This window comes from Octodon degus, unplaced genomic scaffold, assembly GCF_000260255.1.
Source record: "Octodon degus isolate 3935 unplaced genomic scaffold, OctDeg1.0 scaffold00010, whole genome shotgun sequence".
Taxonomy (NCBI): domain Eukaryota; kingdom Metazoa; phylum Chordata; class Mammalia; order Rodentia; family Octodontidae; genus Octodon; species Octodon degus.
In genome coordinates this window covers 28,059,241-28,071,380 of record NW_004524586.1, presented here as the reverse complement: position 1 = coordinate 28,071,380, position 12,140 = coordinate 28,059,241, and the positions used below count along the sequence as shown (strand labels likewise).

The 12,140-nt window shown below is 50.6% G+C and overlaps 1 protein-coding gene across 5 annotated transcripts in view; it reads right to left on the bottom strand.

Annotated features, from left to right (window-relative positions):
• Hspa12a (heat shock protein family A (Hsp70) member 12A) overlaps nt 1–12,140 on the bottom strand; it is a 170,848-nt gene that overhangs the window by 22,178 nt on the left and 136,530 nt on the right. For all 5 annotated transcript variants that reach the window (XM_023709002.1, XM_023709003.1, XM_023709005.1 and 2 more), the window contains 4 exons: nt 9,610–9,695; nt 8,029–8,156; nt 4,816–5,002; nt 2,602–2,706 (listed from right to left, as the gene is read on the bottom strand). In XM_023709002.1, coding sequence (XP_023564770.1) covers nt 2,602–2,706; nt 4,816–5,002; nt 8,029–8,156; nt 9,610–9,695 — 506 coding nt within the window. The remainder of the gene's footprint in view (nt 1–2,601; nt 2,707–4,815; nt 5,003–8,028; nt 8,157–9,609; nt 9,696–12,140) is intronic.

Below are 12,140 nucleotides of genomic sequence, written 5' to 3'. Positions count from 1 at the left end.
AAAAAAAATGCTTGAAACTATTTTTTGAAGCAAGGTACAATTCCCCTATGATGAATGCTATCACTATGTATATATAAAATGTACCAATAAAAAAATTCAAGAAAAAAAAAATAAAATAAAACTAGCTCACAGCATTATTAGCAAAATTAAATAAAGAACACATGGAATGTCTGGCCTGGAGGCGGCCTCTCCTTCATGTCAGACCCTGCCTTCCCTCCCCTCCTGACGCCACACTCACCAGGCAGATCTGAAATCCAACTAAATACACTCAGGCTCTTCCGCACCAAAGGCAGTTGGGGGACTGATTTTAATAAATGGGCTGGATTTTCTTTTAAACAATTACTTTTCCTGATGGTGTCTCCTGTTCCCTATTGTTTCAAGTAGCTCTCTTGGATCCGATCTACTTACTCCTCAGTGAACCAACTTCTTTGAGCAGCTAAGTGTTTTTTGTTTTGTTTTGTTTTTTGTCTTTTAAAATTCTAAAATTTTAAGTATGATAATACATGTACCATGAAATTTACCATCTTAACCATTTTTAAGTGTACAGTTCTGTGGTGTTAAGTGTATTTAATAAATTGTTTTAAAATATGGTTTTCAAAACGCCTCTGCCTTGAGCCAACACAAAGTAGCTATTTGCTGTCACTCCATCTTCTTTGGCTGCAGGCTGACGTGGGGTTTCAAAAGCCGTGCGCAGGTTGCCACATTGGGTCAGGTCTCGGTTCCTCCTATAAAGCCATTCAGGGGCGGCCCACACTCAAGACCCCTCTAGCCTTAATGACACCTCAAAGGTCACTTGCAAATGCCATTGATATGTGAGTTTAGGGATTAGGTTTCCAATGCATGAGCCTTTAGGGGACACTGCCAGACACAGCAGTGACCCAAGGGATACTTAGATGTGCACATCCCAAAGGGTGTGCCATGGGCACAGGGGAGAGGGGAGCGATGGCAGGCTTGGCCACCACACACCAGGCCCTGAGGGAAGCACTTCACAGCAAGTGGTCCCTCACTATTTCGCAGTTTGATTTTCACAGACTCACTGTTTTGAGGATTTTCAAAAAATATTAATCTATATTATTATTTTTTAAAATTGTATTTTAGGACAGGGTCTACAGGGTCTCACTGCGTAGATTGGACTCCTAGTGATCCTCCTGTCTACAGCCTCCCAAGTGCTAGGATTACAGGCGTGTGCCACCATGCCCCGTCTCAATCGCCATCTCAGTGCACCCCACGGGCAAGGCCAGCATGGCAGGCCCTGGGATCGAACTCCCGGACCCTGCATCTGCCTAAGCAGGCACTTTAATCTGCTGAGCTATTTGGCCAGCCCTCTATCTAAATTATTTATCACGGATTTTTTGCTATATCGTGGGACTTTGCAGTACCGTACAGTATACGTAGGTTGTTAAAATTACACAGGTGTTCGAAGCTAGAAAATGCTTAAGGACAGTAGAAGCGTTTTTTGTTTTTGTTTTTGTTTTTTAAACACTTTTGCTGTTTTTTCTTTTGTTGTTGTTGTTTTATTTTATTTTTTCCGGAACCGGGGATTGAACTTAGGCCCTTGCACTTGCTGGGGAAGCGCTTATTCCACTGAGCCATCTCCCCGGCCCCTAGAAGTGTTTTTAAAAGTGTGGGAAAGAAAGGTTTATAAGTGTGGGAAGCATTTATAAAGCCCTAAAATATATATAAATACTAAAATAAATATACCATCACTACTTTGCTGATTTTCACTCATCAGGGGTGTCTGGAATGTAGCCTCGACAATATGTACGTGAGGGACCGCTGTCCAAGTTTTCATTTAACGACAAACAACCCAAGAGTACAACTTTTCACCCCACTCTCCAGTAGGAAAGGATCACAAAGATCAATGGCTTTGTCCAAAACCACCTCTTGTGGTTTTTATTTATTTATTTTCCTCAGTGCAATCGCACACGATACAGCGCGCCCTCTGCACATGCACGTGCCCGAGACGGCGCGGCCAACCCTGCTATGTGGCCGCATCACCTGCCCCGCGGAGGTCGCTCCTCATTGCTGCGCCCTGGCTCCTGGGAGCCGCCAGCCCCTGTTCGGACTCCATGGTTTTGCCTGTTCTGGACATTCCACACAAATAGAGACACACTATGAGGCCATTTGTGCCTGGCTTATTTCACACGATACTCTCAAGGTTCATCCTCACTGTAGTGAGTATCAGCACTGCACCCCTTTCTGTGGCTGAGTGCCAGTCCATTGCGTGGAGACACCACGCTTGGGTTTTGCGTTCATCAGCTGGCATCTGGGCAGGCTGTTTCCACTCTGAGCCATTTCGAACAGTGACGCTATGAACATTCATGTCATGAACGTTGACCAAGGCTTTTACTTCCCTTAAGTGCATAGCTAGAAGCTAACTGCTGGGCCACGTGGCAACACTGTGTTGAACCTTTTGTGGAACTGCCTGACTGGTTTCCAAGGCAGCGGCCCTGTTCTGCACCTTCCCCAGCAGTGTCTGAGGGAGCACCCTGCCACTCTGGCTCCAAAGCCCATGCTGTCTCTTTCCAGGCTGTACACCCTCCTCGCTGGCATATGTGCTGCCACCTACACATGGCTGCTGGCGGCAACCATCAGTCCTACCTTCAGTGCCTGCTCCTTAAAGTACTGCAAGGCATAGGCAAAGATTTCAAGGGCTTTGACTTTCTTGCCGTTGGCTGCCGTCAGGTCTGTATCCATGGTGAGGTCCTGGTGGGGATAAAGATGGAATGAAATAATCATAAGACAAAGGAAAGACATGCTTTTGGCCTTGGGGACTGCTGCATTGAGAAGTCATAGGGCCATATCTGTGCTCCCCTGTGGTTGATAAGGCAGATGAGGATGGTGCTCTGAGACAGGGCTTGGCAGCATTTTCACTTGCCATATGTGAGGGGTTCTGGCTGTCCCCACCAACCCTGGAGTCTCTGAAAACAAAGGTTTGGGAGAAATAGCAGAGGCCAGGGGAAAAAACACAGAGCAGGTGTCATACCCAGAGTAATTTACATTTATTTCCCACATGTGAGTATATACAGTCGCCCTCCGAAGCACTCACGGAGGTTTAAATCATGCCAACTCACTACCACGCATGACACTAAACAGACACGAAGCTTTTATTCCCTAGCGAGCTGCCAATCAAGTCACAAAAATAGAAAAGCTCCTATTTTAAGGCCTGCCCTGTCTAATCCACTGGGAGCCCAGCATTGCCCGGCATCACTGCCTCCCCTCCTTTGCCAGCAGCTAAATCCACTGCTGCGCATGCTCCTTGGACAAATGGTGCTCTGCAGGTCCCAGATGCTGGCTGGACAGAGGTCATTAAAAATTGATGAGGAAAGTCCCTGTGGGATGGAGGATCAGCAGGAAGTGGGAGTAAAAACCGGGAGGAAGTCCCTGAACCAACAAGGTCATAACTGCCAGTGGAAAAAAATCAGTGGGGCCTCTGACTGACGCGGGGCAGATGATTATGCTGTGCCTTTTCGGCAGTTGATGAGCCAGCCTTATGTGGCAGGCCAGGGGTGTCCCAACCCGTGGCCTGCGCTCGCTTCTCCATCTAGCCACCGCTTCTCCTGGTGCCCAGCAAAGACAGTCCAGTTTGGGGCTGCCAGGCCCAGTAGGTGGCAGAACACCAGAAAGCCCTGGCTCTCTGAACTGGAAAAGATCTCGGTGCGGCCTCCACCTCCACAGTCCTGATGCTTAGCATCCAGCCCTCTTGGGAGAAATGGGCCCTGAAGCCCTGACACAGGGAGACCCACAGGATAAGCATGGTGGGTGGAAGGCGGGGGCTGCCTGTGGAGCTCACGACCCACAGCGGTTTTTTGCTCTTCTGCAAGGAAAGCGGGGCTGATAGGAGCAAGCACTTGGCTAGAACATATCCTGTCCCAGGCACAGCTTGGGGAGACTCATGCATCTGGATTCCTCTAATCCTTACGCTATCCCAAGAGCAAGGCGCTCTCGCTGTCCCCATTTTATAGACACAGCCAGATGAGGCACAGCAGGTGTCTTGCACATATGGGTCTTGCAGGTACCAGAAGCAGGATTTAGACCGAGGCTACCTGGCTCCAGAGCCCTTGGTCCTAAACAGTATTCATACCACCCGTGTCTCTAAGTTCTGAGCATGAAGGAACATGTACATCAGTGATGGGGAACCTTTTAGCACTTTCGGTGATGCATTAATCCACTGGAGCATGTATGCCTCAGGTTTGCTGCCACTGATACAGGATAAAATGTTTAATTTGAAAAACTTCCATCCTGTGCCCCAGACTTCCCTTTCTCACAAGCTTTGAGTCAGGGTGGTGGAGAGCTTATCTTCTACAGCTCACAGGACACAGGTTTACTGCGAGAAGAACTGAGGCCACAGTGTGGGTATCTGGGCCTCTAGTTCCCGGACACTCAACGTCCTGAGCTCCTACCATACCGCGGGCTGACCTGCCAGCTGTCAGCCATTGTTTCTTGCAAACTAGTTAGTTAACAGCCACTGTGCTAAGCTCCCCCACCCCTGAGCTGCCTCCTATTATCTCCCAATAATCCAACAGCTGAAGGGGACTCCTGGAACAGCAGAGGACCCCAGCCCCTCTACCTATGCAGCAGCCAGGGTCCCCTGTGACAGACAGGTTGTTAGATATTCTAAATATCGCCCTGCCCACATGTAATCCAGAAAGCACTGTGCCATTTCTAAAATCAAGATGAATAGACATTAATCTCTGCTTGGGGGACAGTGGAGGGCCCCCTGGTTTGGAAAGATGCATTCACACCCCCTGCAAGGCTGGATGGCCCATGGCTCTCTTAAGCAGAGAACTCGGTCCTGGAAAGAGGCCTGCTCACCCCTGTAGTGTGCAGCTTCATCTTGAACTTCTCCAGGTACAGCCACTGCTTGGCCTCATTGGGATCCAGGTCATGGTAGAAGTCCCTGGCGGCGTACCCAAAGCTGTGGAACTTCTTCTCGGGGGTCAGCAGGATAGTGGTCGGGGTCTTCTGGTTGGACACACCAGGATCACCTCCCTCCCATCGCCTGCCGCCAAAGGGAAACAGAGGTTATGGGGACTTCATTAAAACCCCAGCTCAGGCAATATCTTTGTATGCATGACTGTCACAGGCAAGGATACTAAGACACACCCCAGACCAGCTGGCTACACAGTGGCTGGAGACACAACTGCAGTTAACAAGGAAAAAGGAGGGGGTGCATGCCACACTGCTGCTCAGTAACAAGGTCTGCCTCTGTCCTTTTTCTCAGCATTACCGACCCGCTACTGTATGCCACATGCTGGTGACATAGGGCTGAAACATTATGTCTCTGCCTTCAAATAACTCACAGTCTGTTAAGTAATTGGGGTGGAGGGAGGGGCAATTTGTAAGTGTGGACATGCAGGCTGCTCAGAGGTAAGCAGGCGCCAGGCCTGCACAGATCCTTGTGGTTGTGTTGGTCAGATCCAGAGCATGTAAATGAGAAGAGTGGCTGTGTAAGGGGGAACTGTGAGAAGAAAGACTGCAAACGAGGCTGGGGAGGACCTTGAGGACTTAGGCACGGACCACAGGCACTATGGAAGGTCTCTGAGCAAGGGCAGGGCAGAATCAGAACTGCTGTTCATAGAGCAAAGTGGACGAAAGGAGAGTGACAGGAGGGAACCCGGAGTCAGTGAGAATTAGCACAGGTCTAGCCCGGGAACAGGGCAGAGCCATGGTGGGGACAGGTGGAGATGGGGGACAGGGAGCTGGCCCAGGGAGAACGGACAACCACTAGGACCTGTTGGGACAGAGCACAGGGCCTGAGAGCCTGCAAGGTGGGGAGCAGAGAGGAGAGAGTGCACTGAGCTTCGATGACAGCCCTGCCCCAGGAGGGAGCCCCGCTGGGGTGTGCAGTACTAAACTTTTGGGGGCTGAAGACACAAGTTTTTATCTTGGAGATAGCAGTAGTGACAAGAGGGGAAGGGAGGACTGAGGGGAACATTAAGGATGAAAATAACCCGCATGGCTGTATACCAAGCAGGAGCCAGAAGAAGCAGGGAAAGGTACAGACACTCAGACCGAAAAGTGTGGGGAAGCCTCCTTCCTCCCTTCCTTCAGACAGACAGAAAGGGAAGTGGGTGTGGAAGGCCAGCATCACCCCATGCTTCCTCTCTCCTTGGGAGTCGTTGCCCAGAAGCTAGAGCTACTGAGCACCCAGGCTGCTCCCAGCCCGGCCCTAGCCACATGGCCCAGGCACAGCCTCAGGCAGAGATCTGCTGTGGAGGGGAGAGGGCCACATCCCCTGCCCCCCACAAGAGGTGGCCACACCCAGGCTGAGCTCCAACCTGTTCCCTGCACTGCCTTGCTAAGCATTAGCAGGGACACTGGCATCCAAATGGACTCCAACCTCCGGCAAGATTGTCACTCAGGCAGCCCTGGAATCATCCCTGTCCAATTTCCCAGTCAAACTCCATCGAGACGCAGGGCTCAACCCCAGCAGCCAGAGTCCCTGAGGTGACAGCATGCAGACAGCACAGGGATGATTCTTATGCCACGCAGCACACACTGCATTTCACAAAGGACCTGTCATTACTGTCAATGGTGACATTTGCAGTGGATAATGACCCCAAGAGCGTTTCCCCTTCAGGTTTTTATTCTTTCATTCCTATTTAAATGCAAAGTGTTAAACTTCCTCATTCAAACCTTTGTAAATCTGTATCATGGTTAGGTTAATATGTTCTGATTGAAATAAAATTGAGATAGAACCAAGCTCCACACAGAATCTCTACGGTAACTACAATAATATCTCTAGAGGCCCCGAGCCATGGTGATGCTTTAGGTGTTTTCCAGGCCAAGTTCCAAGTTTCTTTTACTGTCTTCATTGCTTGACTATCCTATGGAAAAAACACTTCCTAGAGCCACATGGAAGCTCAGAAGTGTGCATTTCTGTTCTTTTCCACTCAAGAGCTGTACCACAGAGGGCACTAGCAACATCTGGCTGGCCCAGCAGAGGTAGATGCCTAGGGACAATCAAGCACTGAGGGGTGTGCGGGGTCGTCAGGAGTCACTACGAGGTCCAGCTTTGCATTGTTTTCCAATAAGACCACCCCCAGGGGCCTCGAGCTTCTCAGAACAGGATGAGCCACTCTAGTGTTCAAGAGAAAGTAGGGCCTCAATCAAGGCTGAGCGGGAGTCATTTGTAGGATGGCTCCTGTCATACACGATACTCTGTAACGAGACCTAAAATCTTACTCTGGAAGTCATGACTGAAGTCCATCATTGCTCAGGTAAAGGAAATGCAAAGCCAGTTACCATGGATCAAGGTGATAAATCCCAGGTTTCCAAAGCTCTGAGGGGCGCAGATGCTACAGAAAGGCCATGGTCAAGGCTGGGAGAGGTGACACTGGTGCCAAGGCCGACCAAAGACCCCACAAACACAGGATCCTGGGGTTGCACAGCGTGAGGACCTGACGGGCTGCAGTGAGCATGATGGTGTGGGGGGCCCTCACACAGGAAACCCCAAGAAGGCCCAGCGGCTTCACAAAAGGACCTGTCATTACTGTCAATGGTAGATTTTCTGCTAACGTCACGGGGCTGAGAGTCACGCCTCACTGCTTTCTCCCAAGCTTGGTGCTTTCCACCACTGTCACTGGCATTGTCTTCATATGTGTGCTGAGCATTCACTTAATCTGCCTGAACACTCACTTTACAGGTGAGGAGACTGAGGCTTAACTGAGGACACCGAGGTTCAGAAATTGTCTGAGGTCACCCAGCAAGTGGATGGTTCAGCACTGGACTCTTCTCCATCACAGGAGGTTGGCTCCTGCCATACAGGCCATATCCTGGAATTACCAGGGCCAGGCTTCAAACATACTGCACAATCCCTCTCCAGACAACTAAGTCAGAATTAAACTAACACCCAACACATGGGCACCTGGAGCTCTGGAGCAGCACAGAGGATCTGGGCTGAGCTGGACCAGAAACCCAGGGTTTTCCTCCAAGTGCCTTTGCCACGGCAGTGACTAGCTATGCCCCGGGTCTCCACAGTGCAGTGACAGATAAGGCCACTGGTCCCTCCATCATGGCACTCACCTCATCACATGGATGCATTCTGGCTCTTTGGTGAAGCTATAGGCATAGCCGCTGGATGTGGTTCCAAAGTCGATCGCCACCACCACAAGAAAAGTCTGCTGTTCTGAGACGTTGGAGTTGGCATCATTCTGCAGATGGACGGTAGGCAATGGAGGCCAGGGCCAGGCTTGGCCTTCAGGAAGACCCCAACCTTGGGCAGTTCCATTTTGCAGTGCCCTTGCTGCATGAGGACGGACCCCCCATGCTTCTGCCCAGGTGTGAGGGCAGGCCTGCCCAACCTCCCTGAGTGGCTCAGGGCACACAGGCACCCTGAGGAGAGCTAGGCTGACTGGATGAAAGCTCTGCCTGCAGCCTGCCCATTCCCCTTCATTAATCACGTGTGGGTACACGCAGCTAATTACAGAAATGCTGCCATCAGGTGGAAGCCCAGCAACTCTGTGGATACGCAGTCTCCACCCACTCTCCCTTGGTCCTCGTGCCAACCCCCAGCTACTGCTAAGAGTGCTCTGCCAGCTGTGCCCTTCAGGCCTCCCACAGGCCTCCCCACCTGGCCCAGCGTTTCATGCACATGAGGGCGCTTGGCACACCCGCAAGCTCTCCGGGCCTGTACACTCTGACCCACCTGAGCTGTGTGCCCTCGGCACACAGAGCCTTGTGCTTCCATCAAGTCTCGAGGACAGGTTACTCTAGGTTTCTCAAGGTATCTTTTTCTAAGCAGTGTAGATTTTCTTTCATTTTTTGAATTCCATAAAATGTAACCAACACACATTAGATTTGGCCGGATTGGCTGAAGCAGGGCCAAGAACACCGCTCCCTGGCCTGCCCTCCCATTGCCCGTGCTCTCTGTGGCACTCCAAAGCTTCTACAGGGTACAACACTGGTAGCCAACCTTCCCAGCTCTCCCAGGACTGAGGTAATTTCCAGAAAGTAAGCACTGTGGTATAAAACTGGGCCATTCCATGAAAACTGGGGCAAGGCGGCACCCTCTACACAGTGGTGGTGCCCAAGTTCTCATCTAGGTGGATGAGCATCTGGGTGGATCTGAGAGGCCTGTGCAAACTGCCCTTTCTTCGGGTGCTGTGTCCCCACTGGCTTCATGTACCCCTTTGAACAGCTGCCTCACACCATCCACCTCTTCCTGTAGCACAGGCTGGGGCGAATCCCGCTCAGGCCTTCTCTCCTGGGCAAGCTGCTACAGAGGCAATTACCCAGCACGGGCCCGTGCACACAGCAGGTAAGCACAGTGGGCAAAGCCCTTGCATTTCACCGGCGTATCTACAAAAACCAGCACCTTCCTTCCACGAGGACGCTTTACAGTCTCTGGGAGCTTCTCCCCGCCTGCTGGCTCCTGCTACCCCCACTCACACCCAACAGCTCTAGGCTCGCCAGCCCCACCCTGGAACCTCAAGTCCTCTGAGCGCAGGTGAGGCAGGGGCATGGCAGTGTCCATGTGGCTGGCAACGGGTCCACTTAACCTCCACCCAGCAGATATGGGCATTGCACAGCAGCCTTCACTGTTAGAAAAAACCCAGAGAGCCCGTACACACACACACACACACACACACACACACAGCCTCTTACCACAATATGGGATGGAGAGAGAGGCGTTATTCCTGTGTCTCCAAGACTCCGGGCTGGAGATGAGTATGCAGATGTGGGGGCTGTTTCTGAAAGAAAAAACAAAGCAGTCTTCTCTTTAGAAGTGACATGGACTGGCCCAGGGACAGAAGTGATGTCGATGGCTTTCATCTCTAGGTGCGTAGCTTCTCCAATGCCATCTAACGTGACAAGCAGGGCTCCACTGCAGCTGGGAAGGCAGGGCACCACATTCAGCCTAGCATGCCCTGTGATTGGAAGTTAAAACATGAATAATTAAGATGTCCTTGCCTGTTTCCTTCTAGTGACTACCAGGACCCTGTGCCACCTATACCCCCTGAGCAGGAGATGGTAGTCGGCTTCCAAAGTGCCCCCTTCTGGCTGTGTCCTCTGGAAAGCTAATTCTTTCTTTCTTTCTTTTTTTTTTTTTTTTTTTTTGCAGAACTGGGGATTGAACTCAGACCCTTGCACTTGCCAGGGAAGCGCTTATTCCACTAAGCCATCTCCCCGGCCCCTGGAAAGCTAATTCTTAACCCAGGCTCCTCAATGAACTAGTGGACCTGAAGCACCTAAAAGGATGGGTCATCTTCTGCAGGCTTTCTCTGGCAGAGGATCCACAGCCCTCCATGTACTCCCAAAGGAAGGTGAACAGCCATATCCTAGGAATGCACAGCAGAAGTGTAACTTCCAGAGAGAGGGTGAGCGCCTGGCAGAGGCCCTGCCTCCTCCCTCCCTCTGGTATTGGGGCCCCACCCAGTAATGGTGAACCCCTCTCTGCAGGGACACTGAAGAAAATTCACAGCCAAAAGGCAGCTGGCTTAACAAGCCTGGCCCTGCAGAGGGACCCACTAGAGACACAAGGCCAAAGCCAACGGGCCAACAGCAGAGCAGCGCGCACACTAGGCTTCTGTCGCCCTGCTGCTGCTGCAGTTATTAAGGCACCGGTGTCTGCTCTGGGGCCTTCTCAGAGCCCGGTTGCTCTGTCCGTGAGAAGAAGTGTCCTGTCCCTGGTCAGTCCTGAAAAACACCACAGTTCCCTTCTTATCTGGTACCCAGGACTAGCAGAGCCCCAGAGCACCCAGCAAGGGCCCACTGTGTGACTCCAGTGGGGAGATGAAGGCCTGGCCCCGTGCACTTGTAAGCACTATAGGCCACCCAGGTTCTGCACATCCAACTCCATTTAGTCACAGCCTAATACCTCAGAAAGACTGTCTGCTTCCGGGGGTCCCAAGGAGCGGCTCCCCCTGCCTCGTCTGCTCAGTCCCTTTGTGCTGATCCCAGGATGCTGCAAAATTGGGGGAAGGAGCCCAAATAGCATTATGATAGTGGTTACCAAGGTGCCAAAGGATGAAGCAAACCAGGAAAGAATCTCCACAGCTACTCCCCTCTCTGCAGCTGCATGGCCTCCCTCCTCCCAGGGAGGCTCTGCCCATGCTCTGTGAGAGAAGGGCACGGCTGCACGATGACAGAGGCAAAAGCTCAGTGTGCTGGGCAAAGGGCTTGGGCAGGCATTTCTCAAAGAAGATATACAAATGGTCATCTTATGACAAGATGATCAACACTACTAGAGAGATACAAATCAGCACTACAGAGAGATACCACTTCATACCCATTAAGAATGACTATAGTTTTTTTAAAAGGAAAGGAAAATAGTTAAGTGTTGGCCAAGATGTTAAAGAACTGCAACCCTTCTGGGCTGCTGGTGAGAATGTAAAATGATGCAGCCTCTGTGGAAAATACTTCAGCAGTTCCTCAAGCAATCAAACACAGAAGTGTCAAGTGACCCACAGTCCCACCACTAGCTATCTATATAAAAGAATAGAAACAGGGGCTCAAAGAGTTACTTGTACCTGTGTACTCATTACGGCATTATTCACAATAACCCAAAGGGAGAAACGACCCAAGTGCCCATCAGTAGCTGAGCGGGTAAACAAAAGAAAAGTATTCGCTTACAAAAAGAGTGGCATTTTTACATACGTTGCAGTATGGATGAATCAGAAATTATGCTAAGCAAAATAAACTGGACATGAAAGGAAACACATGCTATTCTGTAATTCCACTTATATAAAATATTCAGAATAAGCAAATTTAAAAAGACAGAATGTAGATTAGAGGTTTCCAGGGGGCTGGGTGGAAAAAAAGTCTAGGGAGTTATTGCTTAAGGAGTACAGAAGTCCTGATGATGGGGGTAAAAAAAAGTTTTGGAAAAAATACTGTGAATATAACTCATGCCATAGAATGGCACACTTAAAATGGTTAAAATGGTAAGTACGGGGTCTTACTACACAGCTCAGGTGATCCTCCTCCTGTCTCAGCATCCCCAGTGCTGGGATGACAGGTGTGTACCACCATGCCTGGTTTCAGTGATCAGTAAGGTGTGCCCAGGGTTATGGGGCCAGCATGGCGTGCAGTACTGGGGATTGAACCCAGGCCCTTGTGCTTGTCAGGCAGGTGCCTAGACCACTGAGCTATCTCCCCAGCCCTAAAATAGCAAGTTTTATGTTAAATATATAAAT